Source organism: Chanodichthys erythropterus, chromosome 11, assembly GCF_024489055.1.
Source record: "Chanodichthys erythropterus isolate Z2021 chromosome 11, ASM2448905v1, whole genome shotgun sequence".
Classification (NCBI taxonomy): Eukaryota; Metazoa; Chordata; class Actinopteri; order Cypriniformes; family Xenocyprididae; genus Chanodichthys; species Chanodichthys erythropterus.
In genome coordinates, this window is record NC_090231.1 from 7,020,107 (window position 1) to 7,040,354 (window position 20,248).

At 35.3% G+C, this 20,248-nt stretch overlaps 1 protein-coding gene across 5 annotated transcripts in view; it reads right to left on the reverse strand.

Annotated features, from left to right (window-relative positions):
* Positions 1-20,248, reverse strand: part of anpepa (alanyl (membrane) aminopeptidase a) — a 64,723-nt gene that overhangs the window by 25,559 nt on the left and 18,916 nt on the right. For 3 of the 5 annotated variants that reach the window (XM_067401292.1, XM_067401287.1, XM_067401291.1), the window contains exons 1-3: positions 9,517-9,586; positions 6,142-6,869; positions 4,335-4,477 (exon numbers count right to left, since the gene is read on the reverse strand). In XM_067401292.1, the coding sequence (XP_067257393.1) occupies positions 4,335-4,477; positions 6,142-6,728 (730 nt within the window). In that variant the 5' untranslated portion in view covers positions 6,729-6,869; positions 9,517-9,586. Of the gene's footprint in view, positions 1-4,334; positions 4,478-6,141; positions 6,870-9,516; positions 9,587-14,278; positions 14,334-20,248 lie in introns of those variants that run through there. The other 2 variants (XM_067401290.1, XM_067401289.1) reach the window with 2 other exon arrangements.

Here is a 20,248-nt window from a genome sequence, read left to right on the forward strand (position 1 = left end):
TTAGGACTGCACATGCATGTTAGCTTGATCCAGCCTGAAAAATGCTGTTTTATGTCATGATTCGAGCATTTAGAAACAAAATTTAAGAGACAGTTGTTGTCAGATTGCATTGGTGATTTCAAACATGAAATTTAATCGAAAGCTTGGCAAACAAAAAAAGAATTTGATGTTTCCGCATTTAAAGTGATGGGAGCTGCAGAGGCCCGAGAGGCATCTCAAAGATGGCCGCCGAGTGAAATGTCTTGTCTTAAAGGTGCCCTAGAATCAAAAATTGAATTTACCTTGGCATAGTTCAGTTCAGTACATGGAAAAGACATACATTGAGTTTCAAACTCCATTGCTTCCTCCTCCTTATGTAAATCTCATTTGTGTAAAAGACCTCCGAAAAACAGGCGAATCTCAGGGAGCGCACGATTTAAAGGGGCCGCAGCCTGAATCGGTGCATAGTTAATGATGCCCAAAAATAGGCAGTTAAAAAAATTAATTTAAAAGAATCTATGGGGTATTTTGAGCTGAAACTTCACAGACACATTCAGGGGACACCTTAGACTTATATTACATCTTGTAAAAACTGGTTCTAGGGCACCTTTAATTTTGGGAGAAAACAATAAACTATAATCAGAGATATTTGTCAATTAATTCAAGGATTTTGAGTAAAATTAATTATTTATCTTTATGCATTTTTTTTACAAATTTGGCAGGCGCTTTTGTTTTTGGGTGAGATAGTCCATCCCAAATATTAAATCTTCTTCATATTGTTCTAAAACCTGTATGTAAGATATTTTAGAGAAAGTTGGTAACTGAACAGTTTTAGTTCCCATTGACTTACATTTAATGATAGTCAATTGGATACAAAACAGTCTGCTTACCAATATTCTTCAAAATATCTTTTTGTGTATGTGTTCTGCAAAAGAAAGAAATACATACAAGTTTGAAACATGAGGGTGAGTAAGAAGTTGACAGAATTTTCATTTTTTTTTCATTTTCATTATCTCTTTAAGGGATATATTTAATCACTGTTAATTATGCCAATTAATTAATCAAATGCCCATTACTTAATCATATAAACTAATTGCATATAATAAAATGACTCAATTAAAATAAAAAATAAAAATTAAGATTGTTAAAAGACATTACATTTATTGAGGCATTTGAATAGATAAAGTGGTTTTAGAAGTCAATATATTGTTAATTAATTTCATAAATCTGTCACTGGCAGCAATCCATTTTGCATTTGAAAAACATTTTTAACAGGGATATATTAGAAAATCTTGACAAGATTTAACTAATGGGATACAGAAACGTTGTTTTGATTTGAAATTGGCCCTGCAAGCAAAACATGATTTGAGGCAAAAGTTTGCTCATGGTTTGTTCAGATAGTCAAGATTAAGTTTGAAGATGATGGAGGCTGAGGGAATAATTGCAAGGAAATTAAATGGAACTGACTAGTTCAGAATGACACATAACCAGCAGACTACCATGACTCAAAAACCACGCACAACATGCAAACTTTGCACTTTTAAAGGAATTAGTCATTTCCTTCATGTTGTTTTAAACCTGTGACTTTGTTTCTTCCATGATTCACACATGGTGATGGTTGGTTTACCCAAAAATGAAATTTCTGTCATTAATTACTCACTCTCATGTCGTTCCAAACCCGTAAGACCTTGGTTCATCTTCAGAACACAAATTAAGATATTTTTAATTAAATCTGAGAGATTTCTGTCTGTCCATCCTGATCCAATGCAACTGCCAATTTCAAGCCCCAGAAAGACATCATTAAAGTACTCCATGTGACTCCAGTGGTTAAACCTCAATTGTATGAAGCAACGCGAGTGCTTTGTTTGTGCCAAACAAAACATAATTTACCACTTTATTTACAAAATATTAATCCACAACACTCGTTCACGTGAGCACCATGTGTGTTGTGCTGATTTGAGAGGATGTTAGTTTTAGGTTTTTATATTGTTAATCATCAGTACTGGGTAGATTACTTACATATTGTAGTCATATTTTTGTCCAAATTACATGACAAAAAATTGTATTCACACACAAATACAGAACATGTTTTTCCATTCCATTGCGCTACTTTTCCATTGTTTTTCTATGTAAACAAGTGCTAGACAGATGTTCATGACCATTGTGCTTGCGTCTCGCTTCTTTTGCAGCATCTAGCGCATGACACAGCTTTCTAAAAATGTGGCACCCAAGTTAAAAGAAGTTCAACTTTTTAAAAACGTGTCTCTTTCGTTTTTTCATTCTATTGAACAGCGTCTCACATTTTTTACAGCAAAAAAGCATTCTGTGTGAATCAAGCCTTAGTAATGTAATCAAGATTATTCATTTTAGGTACTATTTTTTTTTTTAATTACTTTTTAGATTACTCACCACAAAATCCCCAGAGTTAAATCAACTCTCAGAGAACATATGGTCCCTCTCTACAAAGAACTAAAATAACACTGAAGCAGAGTTAAAGTTAATGAGATAATATGCTGTTTGTGGAGTTGTTTAATCAGATCTTGAGAGATTTAATGTCTTTTATCTTCAGTTGATTTAATCTAAGGCTGTGGATGGAGGTCATTTGTAGTTCTTGTGTTTCTCTTCAGTGATTCTGCTTGTTAACAGCAGGCGTTCATCACTAATGCTCAATCATAACTTAAATAATCACTTAATTATCTCATTAACTTTAACTCTGCTTCAGTTTTACTTTAACAGTATAGAGGGACCATATGTAATCTGAGCAGAGCCGATTTAACTCTGGGGATTTTGCTGTGCTTTTGACTTAACTCATTTATCACAATGATATGAATAAGATAATCTTGTACCATACTAATTTAAAGATACAAAGAGAAAGAAAATATATTCTATCTTTTATCAACAACATGAAGTACGTTAAATATTACATAACATCAGGGTTTCCCACACAGCAAAATCCCCAGAGTTAAATCAGCTCTGCACAGAGAACATATGGTCCCTCTCTACATAGAGTTACAATAACACTGAAGCAGAGTTAATAAGATAATATGCTGTTTGTGGAGTTGTTTAATCAGATCTTGAGAGATTTAATGTCTTTTCTCTTCAGTTGAATTGATCTAAGGCTGTGGATGGAGGTCATTTGTAGTTATTGTGTTTCCCTTCAGTGATTCTGCTTGTTAACAGCAGGCGTTCATCACTAATGCTCAATCATAACTTAATCACTTAATTATCTCATTAACTCTGCTTCAATGTTACTTTAACACTAGAGAGGGACCATATGTAATCTGAGCAGAGTTTTAACTGGATTTTGCTGTGCAGACTGGGGTTTGTGAAGGAACTGCAGGGGTTCATGAGTTTAAAGAAAACTATTAAGTAATTAAGTTATAATTAATAAGTAATAAATATAATCAATTAATATTTTCAAATAAAAACAACCACAATAAAACATTTACTGAAAAAGATTAAAAAATATTTGTTTACCTATCATGTGAACTTTTTATTATTTATTTTTGTCTTAATTTTGTTATTGTCCTAACTTATTAACTTAAAATCTAAGGGCTCACTTCAAGTTAATATATAAGAGATTCAGCTGACAAAAAAAAAGTTGGAGAATCCCTGCTTTGCATGCAAATATGAAATGATGTGAATTTGCACATTTTAATGTGTTTTTAAAGACTTCCAGAGACAGTAATGCATGGTTAAATGAGTGATCATTCAAGAAATAATGTTTGTCAGGAGCTGATTGTGCAATGCTGCAGTGTTGCAATGTTGAGAAAACGCTTCTTTAAAGTGAAATGATTTCTGTAAATCCAGAGATCAAATGCTGTGTGGGTCTCAGTTTTCAGTGATAGTCACATGACCAGTGGCTGGTGGTCAGTGTGTGCAATTCCAGAAACCTAGAAGAGCTTTTGCATGTATACAAGCAGTAAACTTTTATTGAAAAGAACATTTAAAATATAGCAAAGAAGTAGAATTGATTAATTATGAATAATTTACTGCCATTGTAAGAGTAACATGTAATCAATCAATAGAGAAGTAACTGTCTGATTAGTCTGATTTTAAAATGTAATATAATCTAAGTATGTAATTTTTTGGAATCTGATGACATAATCGATATTACATGTAATCAGTTACTACCCAGCGCTGTTGATCATTTATTTTGATAAGTGTAAGTTATTCATTTTTTTTTTTCAATCCCTTTAAAGTAGAATTGGCAGGTAACAGAATAACTGAATTGTAAAATGCCCAGTAGACCTTATTAAAAACCTTGCTGCAGCTTATTAGTGCATACAGATTAAAGCACAAATGGAATTAGTTATGGTGCTATTATACTCTTTGCGATGGGTTGATTGCCTTACTAATTTCCTGGCCGTTTGACAGTGCTGTAGTTCCCCGGTCATGGATGAGAGTGATGTGAAACACAGCTTTCATGCCAGGTTCATCGAAACATGGGAAAGCTTTCCTAGCGTATGTGGCCTGCATCTGAGTGATGGCAATAATTCTGGAAAATATGAGAGAAGTGTTGGATCTAAAGTCATCTAAATTTCAAAATGTCTTGATTTGCATTACATACAAACATATCAAACCAAGTGACATTTATTTTGAAATATAGCACAAGCACACTTTTGTAGAACATTTCAGATGTTTGATAGATGTTTAAAATATAGATAAACTATCATTCAGACGTTTGGGATTTGTAAGATTTTTTTTTTTTATATTTTTAAAATAAATTTCTTATGCTCACCAGGGCTGCGTTTATTTGTTTAAACAACGAGTGACATTGTGAAATATTATAGCAATAAGTATATTTTAAAATGTAATTTATTCCTGTGATCAAAGCTGAATTTTCAGCATCATTTCTCCAGTCTTCAGTGTCACATAATCCTTCAGAAATCATTCTAATATGATGATTTGCTGCTCAAGAAACATTTATTATTATCAATGTTGAAAACAGTTGTGCAGCTTAAAGACCCCTTGTGGTGAAAATCAAGTTTTTAATGTCGTTTATATGTGTATTTGGTGTTTTTAATATGCCTTAAGCCAAACCATGTGCAAATTCATAAGTCAACACCATTGCTGAGTATTTTCTCTTTAAAACTGCAGTGAAAAAAAGACAGTCTCAAACCCTCGTTTTGAAATCGCGTCACAAACTACCTTGTAACCAATCACATCAATGTGCCGGCGGGCTTTAGCATATCATTAACAGTTAACCAGCTGGAGAGTCTCGAGAGAACCCAGGTTATCCCGGTATGTATTTTTCTATTGTAAATTGTATATTATTTGTTATGATGACCTTTATGCCTTTCTCCACTGACGTTCAGAGTTGATCAAAGCGCTTTTAAGGATACTGATTATTAGAAGGCAGACTGAAGAACGGGAGCATGGTTTGTGTAACATTAGCATCACATTATTAGCTGTTTGATAATGTAGTCAAGCAAAAGTGTAATCATTTTAGTTACCGTTATGTGTCCGATGTTGTAAAGAGCGATACATTGTGCAGCGTTTACCTCAGTAAGTTGATCGAGTAGATCTCTGAGCTGCTGTGAGCGAATGGAGGCGTGGCTAATTTGCATATTCATTGATCCACGTATATTTAATGAGGCAAGGGTATAAAGTTACATTACATATTTTAAGGCATGAAGAATTGGTTTTCACAGGAAAAAAAAATGTCATTTTGGTGATCAAAGGGATAAAATTATCGACTACAGGGGAATTTAAATATTTTAGTGGAAACCATGCTACATTTTGTTCAGGATTATTTGATGAATTGAAAGTTCAAATGAGCAGCATTTATTTGAAATGTAAATCTTTTGTTACAGTATAAATGTCTTTGCTGTTACATTTGGTCAATTTACGTCCTGAATAAAGCATTAAAAAAAAAAAAATCGTACTGACCCCAAACTTTTCAACAGTAATGTATACTGTTCAAAACTTCTGACATTTTCTGAATGCTGAACAAAAACGAAAGTACACATGTGGTTAAAACTGAGAACTTGAAGGGAATTTAGAAGTTATTGCAAAAAGTGAAAGTCTCTCACATCATCTGTTTTGCATGTGCCGCTTGGTGTGATAGATTGTGTATAATGCAATAACATTGGGACATTTTATCTGCTTTAGAATCTTTTTGTTGAAATTGTATTGGCACAAACATGTACAACGGCTCACTTCTTTTCACCATCTTCCATGTATTCACTCCTGTAGAAACCCTCCAGATCATCAGCAAGCTCTCCTCTGAACTCTGTATAGAGCCAGTAGGACTTCCCAGGCTTCAGTTTTCCCTCCAGTTGAATCACCAAATACTGCGTTTCCTTCTGAAACCAGGTGGTCTTTATATCTGGAGCCGTTACGCCGCTCACACCTGTGAGTTTTGCATGGTGCCCCTCAAACAGAGTCAAGTTCAGTTTGTTGGAGTGAATTAATATCAGATCTGTCTTCTTCACACAAGTAAACATCACCCCCGAGCTCCCAGTGAAAATATACATCCCGTCAGCGTTCGTCACCAAACGAGGCCAAAGAGTCACGTTGTAGTACTGCGGAGACAGAGTATCGGGCAGTCTGTATTTGTCCCAGGGTTCGTCAGAAGTCTTCGAGGTGGGAGATACTGGTGTTGTTGTTGCATTGAATTTTGCTGCGTTTTTGGACTTTTCTCGATTATAAACGACTGATAATGCAATGATTGTCACCAAGGCTATTGCAGACAGTATCATGGCTGCAGTGGCCATTTGTTTGCTGATGTAATATCCTTTCCCCATTGTTCACTGCCGTTTGAGTTGAAGAAATGGTGGTCTATGTGCGTTTTACTTCTTTGCTGTGTTGTTGAGATGATGCTAACATGACATTGCTTTCAACAAAAACAAATAGATGGTTTCCATCTTCGGTGATACCTAGAATACCTAGAAGAAGCAATGTTTCATTAAAGATTCAAGTAAAATGATTGTAATAAAGAAATAGTTAAGTTGGCTTGAGAAAGCCAACTTACTGAAATGCTATTTAAAGGGTTAGTTCACCCAAAAATGAAAATAATGTCATTTATTACTCACCTTCATGTCATTTCACACCTGTAAGACCTTTGTTAATCTTCGGAACACAAATTAAGATATTTTTGATGAAATTCGATGGCTCAGTGAGGCCTGCATAGCCAGCAATGACATTTCCTCTCTCAAGATCCATTAATGTACTAAAAACACATTTAAATCAGTTTATGTGAGTACAGTGGTTCAATAATAATATTATAAAGCGATGAGAATATTGGTGCGGCAAAAAAAATCAAAATAACGACTTATATAGTGATGACCGATTTCAAAACACTGCTTCATGAAGCTTCGGAGCGTTATGAATCTTTTGTGTCGAATCATGATTCTGATTGCGTGTCAATCCACCAAACTGCTGAAATCACGTGACTTTGGCGCTCCGAACCGCTGATTCGACACAAAAGATTCATAACGCTCCGAAGCTTCATGAAGCAGTGTTTTGAAGTCGGCCATCACTTTTGAAATTGGCACACCAAAAATATTCTCATTGCTTTATAATATTAATATTGAACTCACTGAGCCATCGGATTTCAACAAAAATATCTTAATTTGAGTTCCGAAGATGAACAAAGGTCTTACGGGTGTGGAACTGCATGAGGGTGAGTGATTAATGACAGAATTTTCATTTTTGGGTGAAGTAACCCTTTAAACTTATAGTTATTATTCTTTTGAGACTACAATTAATCAAACTTTCTGATCAGGCTTTCTCAAGCCAACTCCAAAGTTTGTCTTGATGAACTTTTTTTATCTAGTTCAACCTAATATGTTGTTTCAAAGTGAATGACTTTCTTTCTACTAGGGATGCACCGATACCACTTTTTCGAGTCCAATACTGGTACTTTAATTTTTAGTACTTGCTGATAAATCGGCACTTTTGTTTTGAAGAATGAAATAATCACTGTTACACCCAATCTAAGCGTTAGGTATACTTAATATTTAGTCTTAGTACAAAAAGTCACATAATGAACATCTGGAATAATCCAATGCACTAATTCGTTTTGTGCTCTTTTTCACCGGTGCTTCCTCTCGATGGCTGGCATCATATACCAACTTCCCACTGTGAGTGAGTTCAGTCAACAAACACATGCACATATTTTAACACTTAATGGCCATTTATGTGTTAGGAAGAAGGAATATGGGAAGAAATATATGCAAAAGTGAACAGGCCTGTATGTGAATAATCCATCTCATTGGTGATCTATATGCCACAGCCGGTAAAACAGAATGGAATGGGATGCTCTCCCTGTCTCCTGATTCATTCTCAGTTAAACCAATGGATAACTTGAGCTTTTTAAAAGAAGAATAATTTTGTGCTTGTAAGTGAGAGATGTATGTGAAAGTTCAACTTGCAGATGTTTTTGCATTGAGATACAAAAAAAAGGATGTGCAGTGGTCACATAAGGGGGTAATGAAAATATAATCATCATTACATCAATAAGGTTTTCCATGAAAAGCAAAAATTATCTTATATTCCAATTTTTTTAATATATTTTTTATTATTATTTCTTCAATGCTATATAAAAATGCTGAGTTAAAAACAACCCGAGTTGGGTTGAAAATGGACAAACCCAGTGATTGGGTTGTTTTAACTCAGAGGTTGGGTTAAATGTTTGCCCAACCTGTTGGGTAGTTTTATTAAACCCAACTATTGTTTAAAAATTACTATATGGCTGGCTTAAAATGAACCCAAAATAGGTTGGAAATTAAAAATCAGACACATAATTACTAGAGGCAACAATAACAATCAAAAAATGAACATTTATTAATAAGCAATTTAATTTCCAACATATTTTGGGTTCATTTTAAACAAACAATACAGTATTTTTTAAACAATAGTTGAGTTAAATAAAATTACCCAGCAGGTTGAGCAAACATTTAACCCAACCACTGGGTTTGTCCATTTTCAACCCAACCCAACCTTTAACCCAGCATTTTTTAGAGTGTGAGATATATAATATAGGGTGTAATATATATATATACATACATACACAACAAGCCAGTTTAAACCAGTATGGACAAAACTATAATATGCAATAAAGGCTTTGGCATATCAGTTGAGACCAGTATGGAAATTCATGCTGGTCTCAACTGATATGCCAAAGCCTTTATTGCATATTATAGTTTTGCATATACAAATTCATGCGATCACTGATCATGTAAAATCATCTTTCTCATACTAAACACTTGTGTCTTATATAGACTGACAGCTTTAAACATTTCATACTACTATGTACAACCATCTCCACCTGGAAGTTATTAGAGGTAAGTAAATATACATGAACAAATTCTCAGCTGCACTACAATATTAAACACCCACACTGCAAAGAATCCCATCTCATCCGCTGACCATATGCTAAATCACTCTGTCTGGAATGCCATGCAATATCGCAAAAATCTTGCAGCGGTTTCGAAAAGACTCCTTAGTACTTGTTTGAGATAAAAGTCAAATCAAATAAAGACGCACACATGCTCGACTAAGATGAAAAGAAGAGAGTAAAAGTGCACATACCAGGTATCCATAGGGAAATTCACAGAAGTGGGAGAGTTGTGTATATGATGAGGTTGATGGGAAAAACAAACCTCTCTTTCTCTCTCTCACACACACACACTCACACACTCCTTCCCAGTTGGGAGGAGGGGCAAAACAAAGCTCAGGTTTTCTCACACATATTCACACCCCAAAGCCAAGCCACACATACACACACACACATGCTCTTATACACACAGAATGAGATTTATCTGTCAAATTTCTTGAGGGTTTTAAGGGGAAAAATCACCTTGGAGATGCTTGTCTTTCAGCTTATGTTTGATGTGCACAGTTTGAGACTCTTCTGAAACTAAAAACTTAAACATTTAGATACAGTATTAAGATATAAATAAAATGAAGATTTCTTTACTTTGACTATATTTTGTATTATTGAACAAAATGCAAAAATGGAAGGCTCATTATTTTATACTGTTTATCATTATCCTGTGACGAACCTTTATGATTTTGAAAGGTGATTTGGACGTGTTTTGATTACACGGATGTCTCCCTCTGTTCGTCTGATCTTTAGGATGAAATAAGCATCGATGCACCAAAAAAAAAAAAATGGAGAATATGACATTCAAAAGTTTGGGGTTGAAAAGATTTTTGTTTTTAAAGACGTCTCTTCTGCTCACCAAGGCTGCATTTATTTGATCAAAAATACATTAAAACAGTAATATTGTGAAATATTAGTGAAGGTCACAACGTACAGTTGCAAGAAAAAGTATGTAAACCACTTGCAGAATCTGTGAAAATGTAAATAATTTTTAATAAAATAAGACAGATCATACAAAATGCATGTTGTTTTTTATTTAGTACTGTCTGGAGTAAGATATTTTACATAAAAGATGTTTACATTTAGTTCACAAGACAAAACAAAAGCTGAATTTATTAAAATAACCCCATTCATAAGTGTGTGAAGCATTGATTCTCAATACTGTGTGTGGTTACCTGATGATCCATGACTGTTTTTGTGTTTTGTGATGGTTGTTCATGAGTCTCTTGTTTGTCCTGAGCAGTTAAACTGAGCTCTGTTCATCAGAAAAATCCTCCAGCTCCTGCAGATTGATCAGTTTTCAAGCATTTTTGCATATTTGAACCCTTTCCAGCAGTGAATATGATTTTGTGATCTGTCTTTTCACACTGAGGACAACTGAGGGACTCAAACACAACTATTAAAAAAGGTTCAAACATTCACTGATGCTCCAGAAGGAAACACGATGCATTAAGAGCCGAAGAGTGAAAACTTTTGAATTCAAATATCAAGGTAAATTGTACTTAATTTTTCTGCCGGGAAACATGCAAGTATCTTCTGTTGTTTCCGAAGGGCAGTACTAAATGAAAAACAATGATATTTAAACAAAATAAGAAAAATTGTGACATCTTCATCCTGTTTAAAAGTTTTCACCCCCCGACTCTTAATGCATCGTGTTTCCTTCTGGAGCATCAGTGAATGTTTGAACCTTTTTTAATAGTTGTGTTTGAGTCCCTCAGTTGTCCTCAGTGTGAAGAGATGAATCTCAAAATCATATTCACTGCTGGAAAGGGTTCAAATATGCAAAAATGCTTGAAAACTGATGAATCTGCAGGAGCTGGAGGATTTTTCTGAAGAACAGAGCTCAGTTTAACTGCTCAGGACAAACAAGAGACTCATGAACAACCATCACAAAACACAAAAACAGTCGTGGATCATCAGGTAACCACACACAGTATTGAGAATCAATGCTTCACACACTTATGAATGGGGTTATTTTAATAAATTCAACTTTTGTTTTGTCTTGTGAACTAAATGCAAACATCTTTTATGTAAAATATCTTACTCAGGACAGTACTAAACAAAAAATAACATGCATTTTTTATTATCCCTCTTATTTTATTAAAATAATTCTCATTTTCACAGATTCTGCAAGGGGTTCACATACTTTTTCTTGCAACTGTAATTTCGGGAGGAGTGAACCCATCTAATCTTTCAATTAACGACCAGAGCTTATAAGCAGCTACTCTCCCTGCTCTGGCATCAGTTGTTTCGATATCCCTCCACCTCCCCAACTCCACCACATATTTTAGGCATCTCATCTATCGTACTCCTCTTCCAGGCTCTAGTAGTTCCTCGGGGGTGTATCCAAGCTCGAGTTGAAGCTGCTTCCTCGAGCCCCTCCACAGCGGACAGTAAGCCAAATACGCTTAACCTTATTAGCTTAAACATTTTATGAGGAAACGAACTCGTGAATTATAAATTAAAGCAACTGTTTTCTATTTGAATATACTTTAAAATAGCATTTATTCCTGTGATCAAAGCTGAATTTTCAGCATCATTACTCCAGTCTTCAGTGTCACATGATCCTTCAGAAATCATTCTGATATGCTGATTTGCTGCTCAAGAACTTGATTATTATTGTTAATGTTGAAAACAGTTGTGCTGCTTAATATATTTTTGTGGAAACCGTGATCCAGATCATCATTTATTCTGTTACCAAAAATCTTTGGTGACAGTTTAAATGTCTTTACTGTTAATTTTGATCAATTTAATGCATACTTGCTGAATAAAGTATACATTTCTTTAAAAAAAATATGTATATTACTTGTAATGTTCCTCATTTGTAAGTTGCATCTGCTATGAATAAATGCAACAAAAATCAGTGCAGCATTTATGGTTTAAAAACAAAGGCGAAATTAAGCAAACAGTATGAAATTAATAGAAACTCATCTGTTCTCAGAATCCATGTGATAGTATTTTCACAACAGGATACAATAAACCATTTCAGCTGAGATGCAGTGCAGGAAATGCCAAACAAAGAAAGAGAAAGTCTTGTTCAGAAGTGAGCCTCATATTATTTCAGCTATTGTTTCAAGAGATGATAACTTTAACCCCAAATCTGATGGAAATTGCTTGAAGTGTGAATGTGTGTCGTTGCACATTGTTAAAGTGTTGCACCTAATAAAGGTTAGAGATCATGTTACCACAAGACTCAGTGTTATGTGTTTCAAACTGCAATACCCAGAAAATCACAGCTTTAAAGACGCTCTTTAAGTGGCTAAAATGAAAGTACAGTTTGCATCAAATACACACATAAGCTAAGGCTTGAAAAGCCACTACATGGAGACAACTAATAGCTAAACATGTTTCAGTTTCTTTCAACACATTCAGGTGTTTGTGGTTCATTCTGAGGTACTTTTATCAGTTCTTATTGCTTGCAGAACATTTCCTTTCCAGTAGGAACTTTAATGCAAGTTAAAACTAGCAATAAATCATGTGTTTCATGCATTCATGATATGTATAACCATATAATTTTATAAAATTAATAATATATAATTTTAGGGGTTTTCATCATGGGATCATTTTATGGATTTAGTTAATTAAATTTTGTTTTAATGTATTTTTGATTGAATTCTATAAACATACACTCTAAAAATGCTGGGTCAAAAACAATCCAAGTTGAGTTCCAAACTACTGAATAGAAACAAAAGATTCATAAAGCATCAAAGCTTCATGAAGCAGTGTGTTGAAATCGCCATCACTAGATATTGTTGGGACAACATGAGGGTGAGTAATTATTGACAGAAATTTCATTTTTGGGTGAACTAACCCTTTAAAACCTTTACCTCCTTTTGTGTTCCACAGAAGAAAGAAAGCCATACAGGTTTGGGAACGACTAGAGGATGAGTAAATATCCCTAAAAGTCAGTGTCTTTAGTTTTTATATCAAACTATAATGACTGTAGAAAAGAAATGTGCTGAATGTGAGAGAATTGACAGTATGGTTAAACTGGTGAGTATTTGATTAGTTCCACAAAAGAATTCCACCACTGGCAAGAAAATGTAGAACATTTTGGTCTCTGTGGTTCATGGTGGTTAAGTTCAAATACCTTGGCCTCAAAACACATGAATCTCATTTCCTGTGTGAAAATGAATGCAAGATGGTCATTTGGACACTTAGAATACCTCACTACAGTCCTTTACCCTCTTTAAAGCAGAGAACATCAGATCTTTCTGTCTGAATTTATTGACACTAGCACTGTGTCTTTTATCACTAGCGGCTCCTGTCCTGTCCAGATTCTGGTTCTTAGTGCTAGTTTATTATAAACATTTTGTAAGCATTATATTCTAATAGCTGAACACATTAGAAACACTTGTGGCAAAATTCTATTGTCCTTGCATTATTCAGCCTGAGGGTGGCTCTCTAATGATGATTGACAGATTTAAGTACATGCGTGCCATCTTAGAATTGCCTTAAAGGGATAGTTCACCCAAAAATGAAAATTCTGTCATCATTTACTCACCCTCAAGTTGTGAAATATTTTGAATAATGTGTTAAACTGGACAGTTTTGGGGCACCATTGACTTCCATAGTAGTTTGTTTTCCTACTATGGAAGTCAATGGTGCCCCGAAGTGGCCTAGTTACAAACTTTCTTCAAAATATCTTCCTTTGTAAAAGAAAATTTATGCAGATTTGGAACAACTTGAGGGTGAGTAAATGATGACAGAGTTTTCATTTTTGGGTGAACTATCCCTTTAATGTAGTATTTATTGCCTCAGAATGTTGTTTTAGATTGATGCAAGTTGTGTAGGAATTCCAGTGAGGAAAATAAAGTCATGTCTATTCTCAGAACAAACATAAAACAAGCACAACAGAACTACTGTATATAAAGGCTATGAGCACGTTTAAACTAAAGGATTTATACTTTCATTAATTTGATATGCTACTCCATATAGGAAGAACAGACATGCCAACTTATTACTGACCTTTTGCAGAAACAGCTGAAGTGGACTGGTATCTTCTTGGTCTGGAGCGAGGTTTCTGTGAGATAAGGTGAAAATAAGCGGGGCAGTCGGAAATCTGCCCCAATGGCTCTCAATAGAGAGCGCTGTTGTTCCATTTTCCACCACGGATTTACATTGGAAATTTGTGGGGCGCTGTAGAGCTGGAGAGGGCTCCCCACTTAGGGCCCTATTTTAAAGGTGCTGTAGAACGTCTTTTCAAAAGATGTAATATAAGTAAGGTGTCCCCTGAATGTGTCTGTGAAGTTTCAGCCCATAGATTTCTTTTAATACATTTTTTTAACTGCCTATTTTGGGGCATCATTAACTATGCACCTATTCAGGGTGCGCGGCCCCTTTAAATCTCTCGCTCCCTGCCCCCCGAGCTCTCGATTATAAAGGTGCGTTCACGCAGCCTCTTAATTCCTGTAGTTACGAGATTCTAGCTTGTTAGGCGCTATCAACATTTAGGCGTTGATAGTGGTGCCATGGAAACGCATAATTCCCAGTCCAAGGACCAAAAGGGACGTGAACAGCTCCGAATATAACGTCACGTGATGTCATTTCAAGATTCCGGTAAATACGAGGTGGCGTGAATGCAGCATAAGTGCAGTTATACAGTGCATAAACAAAGTTCACACAGCTGATATGACCCTCAAATGGATCTTTACAAGATGTTCGTCATTCATGCTGCATGTATGCATCGATTCATGTGAGTATAGTATTTATTTGGATGTTTACATTTGATTCTGAATGAGTTTGATAGTGCTCCGTGGCTAAAGCTAACATTACACACTGTTGGAGAGATTTATAAAGAATGAAGTTGTGTTTATGAATTATACAGACAGCAAGTGTTTAAAAATGAAAATAGCGACGGCTCTTGTCTCCGTGAATACAGTAATAAACGATGGTAACTTTAACCACATTTAACAGTACATTAGCAACATGCTAACGAAACATTTAGAAAGACAATTTACAAATATCACTAAAAATATCATGATATCATGGATCATGTCAGTTATTATTGCTCCATCTGCCATTTTTCTCTGTTGTTCTTGCTTGCTTACCTAGTCTGATGATTCAGCTGTGCACATCCAGACATTAATACTGGCTGCCCTTGTCTAATGCCTTGAACATAAGCTGGCATATGCAAATATTGGGGGCGTACATATTAATGATCCCGACTGTAACATAACAGTCAGTATTATGTTGAGATTCGCCTGTTCTTCGGAGGTCTTTTAAACAAATGAGATTTATGTAAGAAGGAGGAAACAATGGAGTTTGAGACTCACTGTATGTCCTTTCCATGTACTGAACTCTTGTTATTTAACTATGCCAAGATAAATTCAATTTTTGATTCTAGGGCACTTTTAATTATCTAAGCGATCTAATCAACTTTTGCTAGTTTAACGACGGGAAATGGTCCAAAAGGGTTGACCCTAGTCTCTTAATGAGTCATTGGTGTGAACGTGCAATAAACCACATTCACACCACTCTCACCTCCATTCCCTTTAAAAGCTAGTTGCGCTCGCGCCATGGCGGATTCGCTATTTACATGGCAGAATTTGCAAGGGGAAAAAATAGGGAGGAAACGGATCTGCTCATGCACGATGTTAAAGCGCGCAAGCAGACCATCTACGGGACAAGACGGATTCCATCAAAGCATTTTTATCTTTATGCACACAATAATAATCTTCTATACTGTAATCCTTTTATTTTTAATATTTGACATGTTTGTGTGCTGCTGCGCGTCCCTGAGTGTATGCGTGTTGTGCACCCGCCTGTAGGGTTCATATTACTAAGGCACTCTTTAAATAACAAAAAATACTGCGCCATTGACTTTAGACCAGGTTTTAGTTGGTCAATGGTGCAGTTGTTTTCAGTTGCCTCACAATAGCAAAACGCCAACAATGCACCTGAACACACCTCGTTTTCAGACCAGTACGCACAAATGGGTGCAAATGCATTTGCTATTTAAACAACGTGGCACAGGACGTGAAATTGATATCTGCGTCTGGCTGAAACTAGCAAAAAACACTTTGCGTCAGGCATTGCGCCAGGTGTATGATAGGACCCATAGTATCATAATACATGCCTGCCGAAGCCATACGCAAAATATCCTGCTCACTTAAATAGTCTAGAAAATCCGAAAAATATTTGTTGCAGAATGCTCTTTGAGAGATACAGCTTCAAGCGTCCGGCAGTCGTGACAAGTTTGGCAAACATCATTTCTAACCGATCTAAATGAGGGCAAGAACATCTGGCGCTCATTGTCTTGTCTTTCAAGCTCTGTTGTTTATTGTGGAGGTCTTTCTTTTGGATTGTGTGCGCTAAAGCAAATGCCAATTAATAAGTGCAGAGCTTTGTGTTCATAAACATTTCTCTCCTGTTTTCCGTTATTATTGTCCATTAGAACTGGCACAAATTGATTCCCATGTGCTGGACAAAACTCTTGCGAATCATAGAGCAAAGAAGGTGGCGTAAAGCTTTTATAATGATATAAATATATCAACAGGCCTAGTTGTTTATACCTTCATATTTGCTTTGCTTAGTTTTGTGTTACTCCTTGTAAATACTGTTTCTATATTGTAGAGTGCTCTGTGTATGTCTGAATTTGTCTGTTCACTTCTTTGTACCACAATCACCACCGACTTTTACTTACTTTAACTTGAATCCTCTGACTGAATTTAAATGTGCACTGCCATTTTAAAGTGGGAGTTTGATATCAATATGTCATCGATAAATGTGCACTGCTGAAAAAAATTAAAGGAACACTTTTTAATCAGAGAATAGCATCAAGTCCTGGGATATTGATCTAGTCAGTTAAGTAGTAGAGGGGGTTGTTAGTCAGTTTCAGCTGCTTTGGTGTTAATTTCATCAACAGGTGCACTAGATGGGCAACAATGAGACGACCCCCAAAACAGGAATGGTTTTACAGGTGGAGGCCATTGACATGTTTTTCCCTACTCATCTTTTCTTACTTCATTTTTTTGAGCAGTATATACAGTACAGTCCAAAAGTTTGGAACCACTAAGATTTTTAATGTTTTTAAAAGAAGATTCGTCTGCTCACCAAGGCTACATTTATTTAATTAAAAATACAGTAAAAACAGTAATATTGTGAAATATTATTACAATTTAAAATAAGTGTTTTCTATTTGAATATATTTCACAAAGTAATTTATTCCTGTGTTCAAAGCTGAATTTTCAGCATCATTACTCCAGTCTTCAGTGTCACATGATCCTTCAGAAATTATTCTAATATGCTGATCTGCTGCTCAAGAAACATTTAATGTGTACAATTGTACAAAATATTTGTGTACAATATTTTTTTTCAGGATTATTTGATGAATATAAAGTTTAAAAGAACAATGTTTATCTGAAATCTAATCTTTTGTAACATTATAAATGTCTTTACTGCCACTTTTGATTGATTTAATGCATCCTTGCTGAATAAAAGTATTCATTTCTTTAAATTGTTCTCAAAAAAATAAAAATAAAAATTCTTACTGACCCCAAACTTTTGAACGGTAGTGTATAATGCTACAGAAGCTTTGTGTTTCAGATAAATGCTGTTCTTTTGAACTTTCTATTCATCAAGGAATCCTGAAAAAAAAAGTACACAACTGTTTTCAACATTGAAAATAATAATAAATGTTTCTTGAGCATCAAATCATCATATTAGAATGATTTCTGAAGGATCATGTGACACTGAAGACTGGAGTAATGATGCTGAAAATTCAGCTTTGCATCACAGAAATAAATTACTTTTGTGAAATATATTCAAATAGAAAACAGAAATTTTAAATTGTAATAATATTTCACAATATTACTGTTTTTTACTGTATTTTTAATTAAATAAATGTAACCTTGGTGAGCAGAAGAAACTTCTTTTAAAAACATCAAAACTCTTAGTGGTTCCAAACTTTTGGACTGGACTCATATATATATATATATATATATATATATATATATATATATATATATATATATATATATATATATATATATATATATATATATATATATATATATATATATATATTGCACAGTATTTACTTCATTAATAACAAAATAAAATAAATGTGCATTATTAATTAAAAGAGCATCTACTGAGGAAGCTCTGATAATCACATCGCTGCATATGTCAGAGCGCATGCACTGCTTGGCAGGAGATGTCTCCAACAGATTACATTATATATAGTGAATATCCAAACTAGAGAATGATTCACAGGCTGATGGCATTGATGCATCACAGCTGTGAAGTTCAAGGACCAACTGTGGCAGGGACACCAGCCTCCTGTAGAGCTCAGACACAGCCCAGCAGTGGTGGGTGGCCTGGACGGCCTACTGCTGTTCTCAGATCAAGTATTGCACCTCGTTGCACTGAATGCACGGCTGTTATGCTTTTCAGGAGATCTGAGGAGCAACAGCAGGTTCACTCAACCTTCGGCGACCTTTGATACATTACGGGGAGTGTTTAGATAAAGTGCTGTCAAATAGAGGTTCAGCCTCAGACGGCACACCCATGGACCGCCCACAGTCTGTTGATTAGCCGGCTGATGCATATTGTACACAAAAATGGCAAGAGCTTTCTCAAACTGGTAAACTTTAAACTGATTGACTGGCTGTGATGCAATTTATGGGAATCGGTCCACCAGAAATGTGTGCTTAAGTACTAAACTGAACACTTCTAAGAAAGAAATAGGCTATATGTATCATAACATTTTTTAAATAAGGCCAGTAAGGTCTCATTTGTTAACATTAGTTAAAGGTGCTATAAGTGATGTCACGCGTTTTTAGGCCAAAACCTTTTTTGTCACATACAGCAAACATCTCCTCACTATCCGATAGCTGTCTGTCCCCTGAACACACTGTAAAAAAACACGGTCTCTGTAGTCGCCACAAGCTCCGAAAACGACAATAAAAACAAACTGGTGCAGCCTGGACCACGAATCATAATAAACATGCTCCAGCCAATAACCGACAAGAATGATTTTAAATGTGCGTTCATGACTGTTTCAGGAAGCACGGAGGGGAGGGAGAGGAGGAGGAGGAGGAGGGGGGGGTCTAGCTAGCCTCTCTTTCGTTTGACAACACTTTGGACGTCAACAGGAAGTTACTCCGCCCTAGAGAACCTTTAATGCATTAATTAAAGTGATAAACCCATACATTGTTTGTCCTCTGCAAAGGGATAATTCACACAAAAAATGAAAATTATCCCATGATTTACTCACCATCAAGCCATCCAAGGTGTATACGACTTTCTTCTTTTAGATGAATACAATCTGAGATATGTTTAAAAATATCCTGGGTCTTCCAAGATTTATAATGGGAGTGAAAGGGAGGTAGATTTTGTTGTAAAAAAAAAAAAGTGTATCCATCCAACATAAAAGTAATCCATACGGCTCCAGCGGGTTAATAAAGGCCTTCTGAAGCTTTTTTATAAGAAAAATATCCATAAATAACTAGCTTCCGGCAGATGACTTGCAACAAACAAATAGGACTGGGCAACAAACTTTTTCAAACTTTGTCGGAAATGTTACAGTTACAGTCTGATTTAGAGCTGGATCCACTGGTGGTGATATTGGGTACTTCAGATAACAAAAATCTGGACAACAGTTGTTGTCCAATGGGCTTATTATTGCAAAGGAACTAATATGACAGTTTTGGAAGAAATCCAAAGTTCCCGCTATCAAATTGTGGTTGGATGAAATGGTAAGGCTGTTACATCTGGAAAGAATTCACTTTTTTTGTCAAACAAAAATTTGGTCTCCCCTTCTCCATTACCTTGATAGCGTAGGCTGTGTAAGTGTGTAGCATTGAATGTCCCATTAGTGTGGCATGATTTAAGTCCCTATAGGGTAGGGTGGGTGATACGGCTACTGTTTTGTCTTTCTTGTTCTTTGTGTTTTGTTCTTTGTTTTTATTTCATTTTATTATATATTTGTTGTCT